This window comes from Aotus nancymaae, unplaced genomic scaffold, assembly GCF_030222135.1.
Source record: "Aotus nancymaae isolate 86718 unplaced genomic scaffold, 86718_ANA_hifiasm-v0.15.2.pri h1tg000040l, whole genome shotgun sequence".
NCBI classification, from domain to species: Eukaryota; Metazoa; Chordata; class Mammalia; order Primates; family Aotidae; genus Aotus; species Aotus nancymaae.
In genome coordinates this window covers 87,480,227-87,501,408 of record NW_026988454.1, presented here as the reverse complement: position 1 = coordinate 87,501,408, position 21,182 = coordinate 87,480,227, and the positions used below count along the sequence as shown (strand labels likewise).

The following is a 21,182-nucleotide window of genomic DNA, read 5'->3' as shown; positions in this document are numbered from 1 at the left end:
AAAACATTAGGTACAATCAGGTAATATAATACATTTTTAAGAAACATATGAAAGCCACAGATTGGTATCCTAGATAAGTACATATTACCTATATAAATGAAACATTTTACATTTCAAAGTCCCACTACGGATAACATCTTTCAACTCCAGTTTATATACCCCACGTTAAAAATTCCAATCTAGATTGCTCCAGCAGGCTAAGTTAAGTTTTTTTTCTGAAATATGCAGATTTTTAAATAATAAGCCCTAATAAAGTGAGATTTAACTGCTGTCTTCACCTTCCTTTCCAAAACTAAAGTCTCCAGACTAATTAACATAAAATTCTTCAAATTTTATCCTGAATGTAAAAATTATGATTCTCACCCACTCCAAAAAAATACAACCCCTAAACATTCATTAAAAAAATAAGGACATAATGTATCGTCAACATACTCTACCTTGTCATACTTGCTACTGGACCCAAAGCCAAAAATTAAAAGATGTCCATGAGAGTCTGTGCATGCAAAATGCTGACCATCAGGAGAACATTTGCAGTCAAATACTGCACCATGTCCTTGGCCTTCAATCTGAAATATATTTAACCAACAATAAAAAAAAAGCCATTAAAATGTAAAGAACTGGTCACTATTATTACAATAATTTTATGATAAAAGTAGTATACATCCTAATGAAGTAAAGATTAAGTAAAACAAGCGTAGTACAATAATAAAATTTATGAATATTCATGAAAAGTGCCAGATTAATAGCCTTGAAAAATACTCTATCCACAGACCAAACACAATTCAGGAAATAAAAGAATACCAATCTCCCCCACCCATAGAATTCTGCTTCATGTTTTAAACTCAGATTTAACACATAATTACATCTTACACTCCATCTATCTCTATTCAATCATGCCCTTTCTGCAAAAGCTGACATGTAGCAACTGTACCGATTTTTTGGTAACTCTTGGAAGTAGGAGCCAGAGATCACTGCTCAAATGACACTAGATTTTATTCTTTTTGGTAATAAATTCCCTGGTAGTCTGACTCATCTTTTAAATGGTGAATTTCAAAGGTTAAAGAAAAGGTTTTTTTTACCTGATAATTGTTTTCTGTTTTCCAGTTCCATTAATCCAGAACGAATGGGTTTCCTCCCTGCAACCTGTCAATCAAACAGAGGTGGCCAATCACCACTCTGAATTTTTTGCTCTCAGTGCTTCTTCAGACTACGTTCCAGTTGAAAACTTCTTTAGCAGTGTTCTGAAAGAGGTAAAAATTCTACCCTATCTAAAGCACATCTAGGGTCTGAATTTTAGAAACGACTAAAATAGGGAGTTGACTCCCTAACAAATAACAACTAAGGATGATTTTCAACAAATGCTATTGGATTTCTGGATTAGCAGAATCGGAACACACACACATTATCAGGTAAGAAATACCTCCTTTCTGTTCCGGTATCCACTGATCTAGAACGAATTGAGTTTTATTAGTAATATCCCAGGAAATGCTTGGAAAAGAGAAAGGTGGTAACTTTCTTTCTTTAGTATTAAAAATCTGGCATAAGGATGGATGTACAGTTCACCAAACACAGAAGTAAGTTAAAATTCAGAAGAAGAATAACTGATTTCTCAAGGAAGGTTTGTATTTTAGTAAAAAGAGAAAATACTTCTATAAAAGAAAGGACTTGACCTAAGAAGTTAATACAATACCATAAATGGGATTGCCTCAGAAAGACAACTAGCTTTATCCTTTAGCTTGCTAAAAAGAAGAAATGTGTGCAACAATGCTTATTAATGCTGTTTTGGATGGTTACAATAATAGAAAAGAGTAACTTTTTAAAAAATGTAACCATATTGGATAAAATTAGTAAAATTATCTAATGTTTAATACACACAAAAACTTATCATAAAAGAAAGAAAATGAATCACAAGTGAAACAGGATTATATTTCAAGTGTGAAGAAAGTTGGAGGATGGTAAGATAGGAAAGGAAGGTGACTGATTGCAAGTCTACTTTAAAACAATTCAAAAACAAAAAAGAATGTAACTATTTCTCCAGATTACCATAAGGGCACCAGTAGCCATACAGCCAGGCATTTGCCAAAAATGAAAGACTATAAGTAGATAGATATTCAGGATTAAAGTCTTTAGTTTTCAGTGTTTTCCTAGGCAAATAAAAGTTATGTGAACTGTTATAAATAAGCAACCACATGAACAAAGTACACCTCTAAATGGACTTTCGTATCCAAAGCTAAAAATTAAGGTATTGAAACTGCCTTAGCCATGTGTTGTTAAACAATTTTTTTAACTCAGTTCACTCAAAATTTTACAGAAGACAAGAGAGAGAACAAAAAAAGCAACTACTTTGTAAATCTACTCTAATAAATGTTTCCAGAAGTGTAATACAAGTCTAAGATTACAATTTTAAGTAGACAGTACAGCAGAGTCTTGAAAGTGGTCCAATTTAGCAATTTCAAAGGAAATCTGATCAATGTTCCTATGCATGGTATCCTTCATGTGTTGTTTAAACAATCTTGCTGTACATTTTTTTCATTTTGGGGGTAAGGGTTGGGGGGCAAGTAGGACTGATCAACCCTAGACCCATATTATTTACCAGTGTTGCCACATTTACAGTTAGTAGATCTCTAAAAGAATATTTGGGGACAGCTGAAACTTATAAAGTTCTAAAAAAGCAAAGAAAAAAAGCAATCATATTAAAGATGCCTGTGTGTCCTACATAACACATTTCATTGTGAATATGGCAAGACAGTAGTAATTTTCTTGGCATAAGGCATCTGGTTTAACTCCAAAGTGACTTTTATATGGAGAAAATGAAAGTACATTTCAATCATATCAGAAAAAAAAGAAAAATATTATTTTGATTAACCATTTATTAAAGAAGACATTAAAATATCTGCTTTACTCATGAACCAGTTAGAAAAGGTGCCTCTAACCTCATCAATTAAAAGACCAACTCTCTATTTATTAATGGTTTCTCAGACAATAAACACCCATACCTATAAACTGCAGACTAGATTTTCCAAGACCAGGTTTCCAAACAGTTGATGATGCAGAATAGGAAAATATTTTACTTCTCTATATAACCAAAAATATCCTAGCTGGTTTTAAAATATAAGATATGATTAACTAAGCCAACCAAAAGAAAAAAGTTTCATCTTTTTAAGTATTTATGAATAAGAATTCTCAAAGACAAAATTTTAAATGAAAGCGCTATTTGAATATTCACATTTACTAGAAAGCAATGAGGCTTATCTTGAAAAATGAAAAGAAAGAAAATATCCTCTCTAACCAAATGAAAGGTATATGTGCCTATCATAAAATTAAATATACTACATAGCAAGAAAATGAGTAAACATAAAATTTAATACTACATATAGCTTATGCTAGCTAGCACTTACTGCAGTTGTAATAATTACAAAAGAGTGAAATTACTAAGTAATGACAAATTATCAAAATAAGTGCATTTAGATGAACTATTCCTCTAATAAAATCAAGTATGCTTGTTATGCATTATTTTGGCCACATATAAAGACCAAATAGAACTCATAAACATTAAATACCAATAAGGTTTAGCTAAGATAATCTATGAGACAGTATTTACCAATAACTGCAAAAATGTCAAAGAGTAATAGGAAGAAAAAGAAATAGAGGTATATTCAGTAATTATTGTATTTTATTTTTAAAAGGAGGAAATAAGAGGATCAGATGTGTTAAAATAATGACTCCCTTATTAGAAAATCCTCATACTAAGAATTCTATAAATACTACCAATAAATGAGTAGTATAAACTTGTTAGGCATTTAGAAACTTATACTGAACTTTAAAGAAATTAAATGATACAAAAATTTATGAGCTAAGAGCTCTGATAAGGACAGACTCATAAATAAAGAATACTGATACCTTTTCTGAGGAAGGGTAGTATATACAACTTCTAACATAATTTTTGTGAAGTAGAAAGATGAATGATTACACAGAGGAATGAGGTCGAAGACTTAAGATATCTCTCCACCAGTAATAGGTAAATCACCTAATATGGGTGGAATGATGAAGATAAATTACCTCCAGAGTCCACTCCTAAAATCCTATCATCTGAGGTACAGAAAAGTACACTGAAAAAAACTGGACAAATCTGGAGTTGAAGTATATTAAAAGCAGAATGCAGACTAAAATTCTAGGGTGTAAATTATATCAATCATGAAGAACATACATATAGTGAATATGAGAAGTACATACTTCTAGAAAACCTCGACATAAAGTAGGAAAGTTAAAAAATATGGGCTATCTTAGGCAGAACCATCCTCTCCTAGTTATTTCAATTCTATTAGCAGGGTCAATTTGTCTTGTTCATTTTTTCAAACATGTCATTGATTAGAAGAAAGCATCTTACCTAGGAAATACTCCAACATTTAAAATTATGCATCCTTTAAAATACCCTAAAGTAATTTTATGAAATAGACTCTTAGACCAAGAATGAAAAGAGCTGAGAAATGGAATTTATGCTAAGAATAACCCTTAAGAAGTCCTTCCTTATCAAAAACACTTTTAGGTTGGAGCTTGCCGACATAGGGAAAAAAATATGTACACTAGATACAAAAGAGACTCAGATGTATGTTTAAAATAAGTGTTGGATCCTGGCCAACATGGTGAAACTCCATCCCTACTAAAAATACAAAAATCAGCTGAGCATGGTGACATGTGCCTGTAGTCCCAGCTACTCAGAAGGCTGAGGCAGGAGAATCGCCTGAACTCAGGAGGCGGAGGTTGCAGCGAGCTGAGATCACAACACTGCACTCCATCCTAGGGACAGAGCGAGACTCTGTCTTGGTGGGGTGGGGGGAGAACGCGCTGGCTATCTTCTCATTATGTAAACAAAGATGATTTTAAAAGAAACTATCCAAATTCCAACAGATCAGATGTTATCCAATTACTTTAAAATATTGTTACTGCATGGCTGTTTTAATATTGAAAATGCTTTAACTAATGCCAGCATAAAAAAGGAAACTGCTGGACTTGACTTGATAAAATCAGTGGATCAAATTATTACATAAAAGGGAAAAAAATGATTACATAAAAGTAATTCTGAAAAATCAGCTCTAGATGTTCATCAAAAGAAAAATACTACCAAAATAAATATCTTCAAATTTAAGAGCATTTTGTACCCATATTCTGATTTCTCTGGGGAGAGCAATACTATTGATTAAACCTCCCTTGTGGCTTATTCTCTTTTGGTCTTTCTGGCATATAAGCATAGTGTGCTAATATGTGTATCTTCCTTGGTATACCCTCTAGAGATTATGACCTCTTTTCCATTCTGCTAAATATATGAGTATTTTCCAAAGTTTACTTCTAAGCCTTCTGCACTGCCTTCTCCTGTCTCCATGAGGAAGTAAACTATATTCTATAGGAAACACTTCAACATTTTCTTCTTTTTACTTCTATCCCCTCTAAGCATTCTATCTCCAAGTGCTAGCTCGCCATTTCCACATAGGTAGTCCAACACAATAAACATTATTACAAATGAACTAAAAAAAGAAGTCAGCTCTCCCTTATGTCTTTCATATTTCCATTAACAAAACCATTATTCTCAAGGTCACCCGGGCTTAACACTCTAATTTAAACACATTTCTTAAATCTTTCTTCCCCATCATCCTATGGCCAAAATTCCCATATCAGTCACAAAACACCAAGTCATATATGTATTTTTTTCTTTACAAATTTCCTACCGACTACCCCTATAGTTTTTCATGACTAATTAAAGTAGTTCTCCTCACACTTATTCAGTTTTATACCTGAAATAATACTACTGGCAACCAAACTATTTTTCTCTTAGCTTCTCGATCAGCCTATAAAATAATTTACGAAAGCCCCCACAATGTTCACAGGTACTTATTATGCCTATGAGATCATTTGAAGTCATTGACAGTTCATCTCAATTTCTGTTTTTCGTCATTATTTCCAAAATCTGTTGCAAACAACTTTCTAAATAACTCTATGAACATGTCTTGACATTTACATTGTTATTTATAATGTTCCTCTTATTTATAAAATTCATTCTCTTATTGACTCAATTCGTATTTATCTTTCAAGGCATAGTTCAAATATCTCCTCCTCAACACAACTTCTCCAATCATCCAACCTGATGTGATCCCTACATCTTAAGATACAGCAATTGTCTTTCCTCATTTGTCATGTTACCATTTGAAATTATCAATATTTATCTTTTAACATATATTTTGTATACTTTATCTCCCCACCTTAACTGTAGACTGACTAAAAATAAAGACCATGTCTTATTCTCCCTTGTGGTCCTCATATTTTGTGCTTAACACATAATAAAAGACTCAAATTAAAACAATCAAATATTTGTTAATCAAAATGTCTTCATCTGCATGTTTGTATTTTGCGTAATTTCATATACTTTCTCTTGTAACTATCAAATCTCAAATACCCTTGTGATAGCAGGTCATGGACTATGTCAAAGAATTACTACTAAAAGTAATTCACCAAATATAATGCAATAGAGAAGCTGAAGAGACAAACTCACATTCATGGCAACAGATTAAGATGCCTTTGGTATCAAGATATATATATGTATCTAAAACTTGAAAGAAAGTGATGATAACCAAAGTGTATGATAAGACCGAAGGTAGTTCCTTACCCAAAGAAGCTGAAACATAGACTGGAAGTATCAGAGAGTCCTTTTAACACAGAGAGTATAAATATAGAACATTATCTTATTAGATGATGATAGGAGGAAAGAAGGAAGGAAGGAAAGAAGGAAGGCAGGAGAGAAGGGAGGGAAAGAGGGAAGGACAGGAGAGGGAGAAAAGAAGAAAAGCAAGAAAGACAAAGAGAAACAGACTCTTATCCTGATTCACAAGAGATAACACAATTGAGATATATTTATTTTGAGCTTCTCTTTCTCCCTTTCCTAGATCTATACAGCTACAATCATTTAAAACTAAAGTACAGGTCACACTGAGAACATGTTAACGTCAGAAGAAGTATGCATGTACAAAAATTCTGGGTGGTAGATTGGCAGCCTCTGCTCGTTTGGAACGTTGCAAGGAGAAATATATTGTTCTGGATTAGTGGACACTGGAACTTTTTTAAAAAAAATCTCTTAAGTAAAAGAAAGGTTAAGAGAACAATTATAAAAATAAGGATAACTTTAATCAAATAAAAACTTATTTGGAATTTACCCATGAAACAATGAAAGTAAAGCAAAAACCAAATTCAGTAAAACTGCTTTCTATCAAGAGACATACTGTACTCTTTGATTAAAATCAAAACCAGACAGGAGGTAACAAACTACAGCTTTGAATAACATGACAGAAATAGATAGGGAGAGAGAGAGAGAGACATAGCTAGGGCTACAGAGAAAAGAAAGAGTAAGATAAATAAACCACCAGAAACATGAGGAAAGCTACTTTAAAAACATGGAGTCCACAAATTCAACTCCAAACAATTTTTATTTACTATTTAATATTCAAATGGCCTAGTACTAAGAAATGTGAAAAGTCTCTTTCTGTATCTTTTCCAATTAATTTAGTATTTATTTAGTTAAACTCAGTTAAAACTTAGATGTACTGTGATAATTTAATGGAGGAAAAAAGGCCATAAAAAATTTATATTTAGGAATTTTTAAGGTTATAGTTAACTTATACACCTGGCAACCTCTTTCACACAAGGCCCTCAACTTCAGCCCTCAGAGTCTGCACACATTTTCAAGCTATTTCTGGGAACGATTTATCTGATTTATCTGTCTTTTAGCATTTAATGGGAGTATAAAGCCTTCAGAGTTTAGAACAACTTTCATCAAAACAAAGCTATTCTGATGTTTACCTCCTGCCAATGCCAAACAAATGTGGGCTTACTGAGTTATAACCAATTATTATGGTTTGGAATATTCTTAATATACACTATTTGCTTCAATAAAATAACCAAATATATGCTACTTTTCCTCTGAATACTCAAGTTATGTAAGGACTGTTCAGTTGAAATGTAAAGAAATAACTGATAAAAGTAATGAAGACCTAGAATTCAGTGTTTTGTTTTGTTTTGTTTTTTTAAGTTGTCTCATAATTTCCTCTTTGGCTTCTTCCCCTGGTTCATTTAAAAAAGAAAAACAACAACAAAAAGAACCACTTTTTGTTGTTGGTTTTTCCAATAAGTGTTTTTAAAAGTATATTTTATTTTTAGCTGAAGTTGAGACAACAGAAGGGGTAGGGGGAGTACAAGCTACATGTTCTGTCTATTCCATTTCATGCCCTATGTTAGCCTCTTTTAAAACATCATCTCACATGTCATATTCTTTCTATGCAAACCCAGCACCCACTCCCCAACTGCTTTTATCATTGAGATCCTCTATTAGGAGGAAACTCAGCAGTAAAAATAAGAAAAACCAACCCATCAGTCTTTCTGGAGAATACCACTTAAAAGCTGAGAATCCATTTATAAGATTTCAGAATGAAGTAAATTATTTAAGCATATAAGAAGTAAATATCTTTATCTCAATTCCCAATCTCAAACTCTTTAGTTTGTTGACAACTTTAGATGGTCCCAAAATAAAGCATAAATTTTTAAACCATGGTTTGATACAGAAAAAAATTAGTCATTGAACATTTATTAGAATGACTATCAGTGCAATATTAAAATATTAGTGTCTTATAATCAGCTATTTAAAAATTATTAAAATGTAATTACTACGTATCAAACAGGCATTTGAAAGTTTACCTTTTCACATGAAAGCCTTTTTAACATTACAGGATTTTTGGCTATTTCTAAAATTTCAAAAAAAGAATTTACATTTCCATAATTGCACAAGATTGTAGTAAAATGCTGATGAATACAAAATACTAAATTATATGTTACATGATTTCCATTTTTTTTTTTTGCAAACTATTACAAATTTCCAATGGAAAATTCAATTGTTATTCAAAAAGCAGGGACAATATTAAAGTATTCTCAAAATACACTTGATAAAAACCTGTATTTAAGAAATTTGTACATAAAATTGTTGTTTTAAAGGTATAGTCTATATTCCTTATTTTCTAGCTGTAGGCAGAATGGTGAATTTACTTATCTGTTTTATAAACTTCAGTTTTAACAGTCACATGAAGTATCATTTCATTTTTAAAATATTTCACGACTTTCACCATTTCTAGTCAAAACAGGATTATTCCAACAGAATTATTCATCCTTTAATATATCAAAGCACTGCATATGACTAGACCCTTCACAAGGGACTCAAAAAATATTTACTAAACTAAACTTGTGATTACTACTCCAACTTAACATCAGGGATTAAATCTGTATGCTATCAAATATCGTGGTATTTTACTAACTGAAAAACTTATTGATTAGCTACACAGAGCCAAATAGCTGTAATTATAGCCAAAACTCAACATTCATGAGAGCAAGCAGTGAGAACACAGGCCTTCCCTTGCCCTTGAATTGTTTCTCTTTATTTTCTTAATAGCAATGCTGAATGCTTTATCTTCCATTTGCCCATAAATAAAACAAGCAATGAAAAGAATAAAAGAGTGAGGAGCAAAAAGAAGTAGGGCAATTAGATAACTCATAAGAGACAGACAGGAAATAAAATTAAGGTAAAGAGTAAGATGTCAAAAGATTCACTCAGTTATTACCATCATGAAAACATTTCTTTAAGGATGTATCACTAATTGGGTATAGTTAGACGTTAGCTATGCAGTAACATTGACAAAAAGCCAACCATGATTAGATTTGAATATATTAGCAACAGCCAGAATCATGGGTTTATGCCCAAATGCCCACATAATAGCTGTGTGAACTCAGTAAATTTGGGCAAAGCACTTCATCTTTGTAATGGACAGTTTCTTCATTCTGAAGACCAAGAACAATAAAATCTATCTTGATTATCTTACAAGGTTTTCGTAAGACCCAAAGGAGGTAAAATATGTGGGAACCATTCAACATCACATACAAAATTAAAGGTAGTATCTTTATTTTAATGAGAATAAGCGTGGCTCACTTTCTGTTTTTTTAATGCAGGATATATTTTTTAGCCTTTCTGGTTTATGTTTCACTCATAGTGTGCAATTCTATGGATACTACCCAATGCAACTTATTACATCAATTTGTTTCTTCTGCCCTTTAGAGGTTTTTCTATCTCTTATCTATAAAAAGAACCAGAAAAATATCCTCATCTAAAACTCTTATTTAACAATAAACAATTTTTAAGGCAGTAATATAATTAGCTAATTTTTAAAAGTATATATTATGGCTGACTTCTCTTGGTTACATTACTAATTTTTAATGGTCTAAGAGCAAATCACTTAACTCTCAAGGTGCTGTAGTTTTTGTATCTACTGAAAAGGTAGAATATTAGTGTGACCACCTTACCTGATAAAGGAAAATTCACCTTTGTAACTGAAAAGTTAAAGCAGTATTCAATTATGAGAGAAAAGTTTCCCTCCAAGCCCTCTACCAATACAATAATGCCCTTTGGAAATACAAAACTACTAAATGAAGCCACTAGTATTATCTAGAGCCCACACATTTTTTTTTTTTTTGAAGCTATAAAGACAAACTGAGAAATGACTAATTTCCTTATTCAACAGATATTCCAAAAAAGAGCAAATTAGAAACAAAAGTATAGAAAAGAAGAAAACATTTTTACTAGCATATTTACAGATTTGCTTTTTAAACATCTCCATACAATCACAAAGGAAATCCATCCATCCATCCATTACTAACAAGTGCACACCAAATAATTAAGACCGTTTTCTAGAAACAGAGGTTTTACAAACCTTATTTCTTACTGAATGTATACGAAGGCACAGCCTTAAAGATAGCTTAAGTTATTTCCCTGACTAAAAAATTAGCTGTTATATTTGCATTCTCACAACATAGAAATAACTTTACTCTGATTATCATCAATCAAGCACAGCATCACATACATGTAATTTTTTCACAAACCATTATTTCACAAACAACTGTTTTGTGAAATAATTTATTTGGCAAAATAATTCTACCATATGTACTAACTGTATTGTTTTATGGTTCATTACTAAAGGTTTCTATAATGGTTTTTTTTTAATTTAAACATGCTGAAATAGTGGAAATATATTTTTTTCTTTTGTTCTCTGTTGAAAGGTATTTCTAACATACAGAAAGTAGAATTTTAAAAAATATAATTACATAAGCTGCAGTAGTTGAGGAGACCTTTATATTTCATACAGTTGTTGGACAGAAGTGGAAACACTGCTCCATAAGCTGTATGTGATACATTAAAACATTGTGATTCAAATGCTCAGCAAATTATGTTAAAATCTAAGAACCAAAATGTGGAGAGAAAGGGTTGTATAAACTCAAATATTAATATACTACCATTTGATTAAAAGCAAGAAATGCCTGATTCTTTGGCTTTAATTTTAAAATCAATGTACTGGAATCAAATTCTGTTGTGCTAGAACACTAAAAAAGTACAATACAATCTAAGTACTTATTTATAATTTCTTCACATGGTTTTCCAAATATTTTTTCTTCTTTATATTGTATCTTCATACTTGTAAATTTCCAAAGTTTCACTGCTAAAACTAATAAAACTAAAACAGTTATCACAATGTACAGACACTGTAATATGCACAATAATTTTCTTTTACATTCAGCATGTCAATAAAGGTGTGGAATAAATCATTCTTTATTGATGGAAATTTAAAGTCAAAATAATAAACCAATTTTTAAATGGATTTCCTTTGTGACAGACAGAGTACCTTTGTCAAAAAGCTCCCAAATCTTTAGCAGGTATAAAATGAAGAGACTGATAATTACCATATTGAAATAAGATCGTATTTTGACTCCTCTTGCCAGATCCCACACTATCACGTTTCCATCATGACCAGCAGAAAAGAGAACTCTAGGATCAAATGGGTGTGGTTCAAGAACAAACACCTCATCTTCATGACCCTGGAATATTTTTGAAGTGTCAAGGAATCATAGATATTAAAAAAAGAAAGAAAAACAAAACACAATGAAACATCAATATGGCACTATTTCTAGAAACAGAGTTTTGTGTATTATTAAATTGGCAAAAATCTTTAAATTTGTCTTGTATAAATAACAATGAAACTGAGCTAATATCATCGTCCAGGCCTTTGCTATCATCTAGTAAGACATGAGACTACTGTTAGTGGATGGATTTTTCATTATGAAAAAACAGCAAATATCTACTATACATTTCCAAGCCAAATCTATTTAACTGCATTGTTAAATTATTCCCAATCACTCACAAAGCCCTGTTACACCAACAAGCAAGAGTTTTTAGCTAACATGAAAGACTTTATTCCTCAATGAGAAAATTTCATTCTATAGTGAGCTTCAATTATATCAAATAAAATTAGAATTCTTTTCTCACCATCAGGACATGAATTAGTTGACCAGTGTAAGAATTCCAAACTTTCAGAGTCATGTTATTAACTGCAGTTATAACTGTATTGTCATGTCGATCCCAAGCTACCATAGTAACTTTCATTTTTGTGATTTTATCTTCTATTCCTTGAAGGTTTTGGCTGAAAATGAGGAAGTATTTGTTTACACTATTTAAATACTGACACAACAAAAACTAAAACATATAATCTGTAATTTGTATTTATATTCATTAACCTATTAACTGTCACTTAACAGTAACTGCGAAGTTTGAATCAACATGGAATGATAATAAAAATCCCTGCACTGAGTCAGGAAATCCAGTACTTCCACAATTCCAGCACTTCTAAATCATTAGTAACAGATGATCTTGCATAAATATCACTGCTATAACTCTATCTAGATCTAGGAATTCTGTGCCATGCTGCTCACTCTCCACCTTTTACTGTTGCTGTCATCCCCTGCTGACTGTTCTGCTTTCCCATCCATCTGAGATGATTAAACATAAATACAAGTGGAAAAAACAATAAAATATTAAAACCAAAATAACAGTTACAATATGGAGTATAATTTATCTTGGCTGAGGAAACCACTGGATATAAAACATTGTCCCTCTGTAATAAATGAAACATAATAAGTTCTGGCTTCTGAAACAAATATTTAAAAATTATTCTTACAGTGCTTTTATCATGCCCTTAAAAAGATTAATACAGCAGATCTCCTCAAATATGCCAATGAATCATTTCACAAAAATCAACACTGCTCATCTCCAAATGCACCTATAGTTATTGCAGAAAAGTAGTAATTTTAAAATGACATATAATTTTATAGGCTGAGAGTCACTCCAACCTGCACTATAACATACTTTAAATAATCAGTATCTACATAATATTTCAAATTTGACCTCTTACCCTGCTGGACGAGTAGCCATATCCAACAAAATGCTCTTCCATTCTCTTCGTTTAAATTGCCAAATGCGTGCTGTCCCATCACGACTCCCACTTACAAACCTATATTAAAAGGAATTCAATCCCCCAAAGAAAAATGACATATGCTTCACCAAAATGCACTTTTCCCAGAGATCTCGTTTAAAAAGACAGCATTCATCTTTATTTATACAGCATTCTAGTAACTTCTGAAACTTTATGGGCGTTTTTAGAATTTTATATACAAATATTCCAATTTTCATGACTAGGTCTCAAAAATGACATTTTCAAAAATGATTTCAGGTCACTATTTACTACTCCAGAAATAAAATCAATATTTTCCAAGGAAAAACAATAATTTTTCTCTCAATATTAAAGAATCTGACTTACTCTACTCAAGGTATTAGAAGTAATTTTATTTCCTTTTACAAGAACATGGGAAAATTTACACAATATCATCAATAAACAGGTCTGCCTCAAGCATTATACTGTAACACATTTCCAATCTATACCAAAAGCTTCTCTACATTTTGATACGTATCTGGAACATATAGGGTAGTTTAAAAAGCAGTTATCGGCCAGGCACGGTGGCTCATGTCTATAATCCCAGCACTTTGGGAAGCCAAGGCAGGCAGATCACAAGGTCAGAGATCGAGACCATGCTGGACAACATGGCGAAATCCCGTCTCTAATAAAATACAAAAAATTAGTTGAGCATGGTGGTGAGCACCTGCAGTTCCAGCTACTTGAGAGGCTGAGGCAGGAGAATTGCTTGAACCCAGGAGACGGAGGTTGCAGTGAGCCGAGATCGCGCCACTGCACTCCAGCCTGGTGACAGACTGAGACTCTGTCTCCCAATAAAAAAAAAGTAGTTATTACTAAAAGAGTCCAAGTATACTAACATTATTAAAAATAAAATAAAGACGTGTCTATGAATGTGAAGGCTATATTCACTTTTAAGTATAACTGGTCAAGATCTTTATTTTAGGTAGGTGATAATTTCCCACACAACTCTAAATAAAACCTGAATACTAAAACTGTCTTTATTTCATAATTTTAAAGTTAAAATTAAATTAGACATATATTTTACCTGTTACTAGTGTTGGAAAACTGGATACTGTCAACTTTGTCCTATATATAAACAAATAAAAAAGTGGGTGCTGAATATAAACTGTTAGACTCACATAAATTATACTCATCTAATTCTTTTTGCCAATACTTACAGTATGAAACTCCAATTCTGATATTTTCTCTGGCTGACCTGATCCAAAAAAATAAACCCGAATAATATGATCTGTGCTTCCCGTCGCCAGAAACATTCCACCTATGAAGAATAAAAGCAATTACCTATTAGTAAAACATAACTTCAAAATCTCTGAAAATTAGGTAATAAAATGTAAGCAAAATTACAATATATATTGAATTAATATTTTACTCCAAAACCATTCACATTTATCCTAAATATGTAACACATCTAACTGAAATTTAAGAAAGAAGTTTAGGAATATATATTTGACTAGAATGAATTTTTCAATGTGTACAGAAGTAAAGGTTTGCTTAAAAATAATTTCACTAAATTATATAACCATACCATATTAAAATTATCATTCATCTTCACTAGAAAATACTTCTCTCTCAACTCTGCTGAAATTTTTCTCGTCTCATTTCCCATCTGTCAAAATCTTATCAAACTTTTAAGGCCCAACTCCCTCAGTGACTTTTCTTTACAAACTCTGAAATCAAATGAGGCTCCTCTCTTCAGAACTCCCTTAAGACTTTGTTTTGTAGCACATTCATTCTACCTTGCATTACAGTTATTTCTATATGCAGTGTACTCAAGAGTAATACTCTTCCACAGTATTGAAAGCAATGCCCGTATATAATGAAATACTTAACTACTTTTGCTAAATGATCTACCCCCTAACCCCTTAAAAAAATCAAACTGTCTTTGAAAAATGAGTAAAAATTCAGAGTACTCTGGATGCATGTATGGGGCCTATATTTGTGTGATTACTACAAGGAACACTGAATCAATAGCAGTGACACTGGAAATCCGTAACTCAGAGAATTGAAGATGTTTGGGTATTATTATGGCAAAAACAGATTCACTTTATCAGTTTCTTATCCCTTATCTCAGGAAATACTCCTATCCACAATCATAAAATAAGCAGAAAAAGTAAAACTAAAACTAAAGATAGGAGGAACAGGTATTAGACACTATTTGGATCTATTCAGGTTTAAGTTTCTTGTCAATTTACTACAAATATCCAGATTCCTTTAATAACTTGTTTAAAAACATCCTAGCATCTATTCAAAATGCTGCTGCATAAACACAAATCTGAATTGGAATCCTGGCACGATTAAACAAACACTTTTTAAAGCACAAACAACAATATATAGCAAATTAACTAATAAAGATACACAAATATCAATCAAATTAATTTTACTTAACTATAGAATACCTCCAAAATCCATGAAAACATAAACCAGATTTAAAATACTGTTCTTACAATGAAACAACTATTTAAACATTCATTCTTTAACAGAGTCAATTTTGAAACTATTCTCCTACTAGAACATTATAGTCTTCTTAAAGAAAAATAATAGTGATGCCATTCTATAAACTAAACTCTTGTATAACTAGAGTATTTCTAAAAGTTTATAATAATTCTCAGTTGCTTATTAGCAGTGACATATGTATAAGAACATGATTTATAATACAACAGTAAACATTTTCCTAAATATTATGTGCTGTACTAGAAGGTTTCTAAATGAATAACTTTAAATGGAAAATAAGAATGGGGGGACCTTACCAGCACTAAAAGAAGAACAGATCATTTGAACTCCAGGCCGAGGGCGCTCTGTAAATTTTGCAGGTCTTGGGCTATAATACAAAAAATAAACAATTAAAAATATCCTAAAGGAACCAATAGCACCATAAATAATCTGTTTCAAAAAATAATCCACAGGAGGACAAAATTAAGTGAGAAGCAACAGATGGCTCCCTTCCTAAAAACAACTTAGAAATCATTATGTGTCATAAATCAGCAGACCTTGTAGAACTTCTAGCTAGATACAGATTTTGTAGGAGCTCCTGATTACACAACAATTACATAAATGGAACAATCCTGTCACTCCAGACATATAGTTACTAGTTACACTTACTTCTAATCAAATTTAAAATGTTCTCAGTTTTTCATACAGAATAGCAATGTACATAATAAGGAACTAAGCTATTCACAAATACAAACACACTAGTAAAACAGGTGCTGTATCTGTGCCTTATGTATACCACCAATAACTGAACTTTTTCAGTATTTTACATTATTAATTAAGCTTCTCCTTCTTTAACCTACTAATGTGATAAAACATGTCCTTTAAGACTCCCAAAAGTAGGAATATTACACTTATCCTCATGAAAATCTGAAGATAATCTGGCCCTTGTGTCAACCAGAATGCTCATTCAAAGTAGCAGTCTATAGAAAATGGGTTACACTCAACTATATTTACATTAATTGCATAACTGTATTATAGATTACAGGTTTTATATTAATACTAACAATATTAAATATTTAATGCTACAGTCAACCAAATGAGAAAAAGATTTTTATCATGATACTAGTGGTAATACATTTAACAATGGATATGTAATGTTCCAATATACTGATTATATTTGAAGCCCTACTTACTGCACAGTTCTTCTACACTATTTGAGGAAGTGCAAAAATAATCTTAAGAGCCTTAAGCCTATATAACTTTCACAATCTTAACAAATTCAGAGTTTTAGTTTTTTGATCATTTACTAGAAAAAGGTATATAGTTAAAATATTTCTGAGCTATAGGTTGGTGCAAAAATAATTGCAGTTTCTGTCTTTTTTTTTTATACTTTTTGCTAATAAAATAATGGCAAAACCGCAATTATTTTTCACCAACCTAATATTATATATATTCTGAGCAATAAGAATTATCCTTTATACTGATACAGAATGCAATGAAATGTTAACAATTTTAAAAATAAGTTTGTACATAGTTTTAAATTAGTATTTTCAACAAATTCTATTAACATTCACGGGCTCTAATATAACAGCTGAGCAGAACAAATACCATTTAAAGAGACAGATATTAAAACATTCTTAAAACCTAAACATTTTTTCAGAGCAAAATTAATTGTAATTTAAGCAAATTAAACTAAATTATGAAAGCAACTAAATGCACTGCTTTCATTAGGTATCTTATGGATTGTAGTTCTAGATTTTTGTTAATTTTCGGTACATCTGCTCATATAAGTTTGAAGCAAACATTTGAACCAAGATGAGACTTATTATAAAATATGCAAATGGTCCTATAAACTACCATTTTTAAAAAGATTTTTATTTTAGAAAGGAAATCAATATATTAAAGAGATATCTGCATTCCCATGTTTGCTACAGCACTGTTCACAATAGCAAAGATTTGTGTTTTTTTGTTTTGTTTTTTGAGACTAAGTCTTGCTCTGTGGCCCAGGGTGGAGTGCAGTGGCACAATTTTGGCTCACTGCAAGCTCTGTCTCCTGGGTTCAAGTGACCCTCCTGCCTCAACTTATAATTTTATTAGATTAATTACAGTCGAATGACAAAAGCAATGAAATTACATCTTAAAATATTAGATTAGTGTGACAATGTAAGTAAATTATGTGTTTTATTTGTTTAGGTTTAAAGCAAATCAGTTAAGTTAGTTTAAAGGAAAACACATAAACACAGATGCTTTAGAACCTGATAGACAACCATGTAAGTCTTCGTCATTGTATTTTTAGACAATGTCTTTACACACTGGTGAATTATTTTGATTGTCCAATAAACTTAATAAAGCACTACAAGTTACTTTTTTTTTTGGAGAGAGAGTCTCATTCTGTCAACCAGGCTGGAGTGCAGTGACACTATCTTGGCTCACTGCAATCTCCACCTCCCAGGTTCAAGTGATTCTCATGCCTCAGCCTCCAAAGGAGCTGAGATTACAGGTGCACGCCACCACGTCCAGTTAATTTTTGTGTTTTCAGTGGAGACGGGGTTTTACCATGTTGGCTAACCCAGTCTCAAACCCCTGACCTCAGTTGATCCGCCCTCCTCAGCCTCCCAAAGTGCTGGGATTACAAGGTGAGACAATGCACCCGGCCACAATAGCAAAGATTTGGAAACAAGCAGTGTCCGTAACAGATAAATGGATAAAAATGTGGTACTTATACACAATGGAGTACTAGTCAGCCATAAAAAAGAATGAGATCCTGTCATTTGTAACAACACAGATGGAACTGGAGGTTATTATGAGAAGTGAAATAAAAAGACAAACATCACATGTTCTTACTTATTTTGGGGATCTAAAAATCAAAACAGTTGAATTCATGAGATAGGATGGTTATCACAGGCTAGAAAGGTAGTGGGAGGAAGAGGAGAGAGGTGGGAATGGTTAACGGGTACAAAAATAATACAAAGAATAAATAGGGCCTAATATTTGACAGTCTGACTATATCAATAATAGTTATACATTTGTAAATAATTAAGAGTATAATTGGATAGTTTGTAGCACAAAGGATAAATGCTTGAAGGGATGGATACCTCCTTTAATACCATGTGATTATTAAGCACTGCATGTCTGTATCAAAAGCTCTCATGTACCCCATAAATATATACACCTACTATGCACCCACAAAAACTAAAAGTAAAAAGATTTCATATTCTTAAATGGAAAAAACAAGTAAGTGAGTACCTGCAATTTGTTTTTAGATGCATTATTTGAGGAAACATTTTTAAAAAGGGCCTTGAGCAGAGTTCAGTTTTTAGTTCTATCACTTATCAAGTGTGTGACCTTAGGCAAGTTAACACTTCTGTACCTCAGTCTGCTCATCTGTGAAACAGGTTTACGTAATAATAGAACCTATCTCAGAGTTGCTGGGAGATTTAAACCAGTGTGATTCATGTAAAGTGCTTAGTACAGTGTCCAATATGCTCAATAAATATTAGTATTTTTATTAGGTTCAATAAGTTCCAGCCAATGCTTCAATGACTAACTGTGGTTTAGTTTGGCATAGTGGTTAAAAGGGGTTTCTGACAGTATACTTCTAGTAGTATTTAAATCCTGGCTCCAGTACCACCTGCTAACAATGCAACCTGCTGTGCCCCAGTTTGTTCCCCTATCTGCTCCAGAGATAGTAACTGTACCTTTCTCAAAGGGTTCTTATAGGAATCAAGATAACAAATGTGAAATGCTTAGTACTAGCCTGGCAGACTATGTGCCTAATAATTACAAATAAAAATTTGTAATCATATTATATGCATATTTTAGGATTCCTAGTCTCTTTACACCTAAGTTTAAATATACTTGGACAGCTTCCTTCTACTCAGAGACCTCTGGGGCTAGCTTATGGTTGACTTGGCCACTTAGATTACCCATTTAAGAAACAACATCTTTACTGGTAAGATTTGATAATATACACATAAAAGTGAACTTATAAAGATATTAGAGTTCCCAAAGTTGATGATTCATTAAACTAATGCAGATGCTGGGTTTCTAAAGTCATTTCCCCCAGCAGATTATACAAAAGTATTATAGTTCAATACAATTTTTGCCTTTGATTATTAATTGAATCCTATGTGACATAAACACAGTAGCAATCTATATCCTGCCTAATTTTTGGCAGTTTTTGACTATGTGTAAATACATAAAGAAAAGAGGTGTCCTAAAACTTATATCTAAAGAGTAACAGATTATTCTTATTTTTATGAGATAGGATCTTGGTTCTGTTGCTGAGGCTATAGTACAGTGCTAGGATCACGGCTCACTTCAGCCTCCAACTCCTGGGCTCAAGCAAGTGGCTCACCTCAGACTCCTGAGTAGCTGGGAGTATAAGTATGCACCACCATGCATGGCGTTTTGTTTGTTTGCTTGTTTAATTTTTGTAGAGACAGGGTCTTGTTATTTTACTTAGGCTGGTCATGAAGTTCTGAACCCAAGTGATCTTCCTCCCTTGGCCTCCCAAAGTTCTGAGATTTCAGGCATGAGCCACCATGCCCAGCCAGATTACTCATTCTTATGACTGAACTCTGAATTTAAAAATTTTAAGGGACAATTTTAATATCAAACAGAAAAGAAAATTACTTATAAATAACTACAAAAAACTTTAAAGTCCAAAAATAAAAAAAATTACTAAGTTGTATATAAACTCTTTAGCACATAATCTAAGCTATTAAAATTAATATAAATACCTATGATAAAATAAAAACACTTTCATGTATTTTCCTAATTATATCTATGTAAAAACATTCACGGAGAAAAAAATACTGTATTAGGGTGGTGGTTTAGATGTGATTCCTACATAAAGGTTCTGAAAAAAATCATTTATATGGAAAAACTCACTTCTCAAGTGTCCAGAAACATGAAATGTTATTGTACTTAGCAATACAATCCTCAATAAGCACAAATAAGATGAGAGTTTAATTCTGTAAAACATATCCTGTTCCTATCCCAATTTGAACATTATCACTGTTTCTTCTCTAAAAAAATAAGCAGGAAAAGAGAAAGGTATCCCAATCAGGTCCACAAGGAGGTAAAAATATATATAAGGAAACAACAATTAACAATTAACTATTGCTATTGTCCATACACATCAGTAAAACATTTCAACTCTTATCTAAGTATCTATAGAAAGACTTTAAATATGAGGGATGCAACTAAAGTGAAGCCAAATTTCTTTTGTCCAAAGAACCATGTTTTAAATCACAATCTTTTTTCAAATATAGTTTCATTATGTTACTGAAGCTATCATGGCCCCCAAGCTGCCATAAGAACCACTCTATAAGAACGTACATACAC

The 21,182-nt window shown here is 32.1% G+C and overlaps 1 protein-coding gene across 2 annotated transcripts in view; it reads right to left on the bottom strand.

The window, feature by feature from the left end:
• PHIP (pleckstrin homology domain interacting protein) overlaps positions 1 to 21,182 on the bottom strand; it is a 151,128-nt gene that overhangs the window by 71,007 nt on the left and 58,939 nt on the right. For both annotated transcript variants that reach the window (XM_021670307.2, XM_021670306.2), the window contains exons 10-16: positions 16,151 to 16,221; positions 14,561 to 14,661; positions 14,428 to 14,468; positions 13,323 to 13,421; positions 12,401 to 12,554; positions 11,818 to 11,952; positions 438 to 566 (exon numbers count right to left, since the gene is read on the bottom strand). In XM_021670307.2, coding sequence (XP_021525982.1) covers positions 438 to 566; positions 11,818 to 11,952; positions 12,401 to 12,554; positions 13,323 to 13,421; positions 14,428 to 14,468; positions 14,561 to 14,661; positions 16,151 to 16,221 — 730 coding nt within the window. The remainder of the gene's footprint in view (positions 1 to 437; positions 567 to 11,817; positions 11,953 to 12,400; positions 12,555 to 13,322; positions 13,422 to 14,427; positions 14,469 to 14,560; positions 14,662 to 16,150; positions 16,222 to 21,182) is intronic.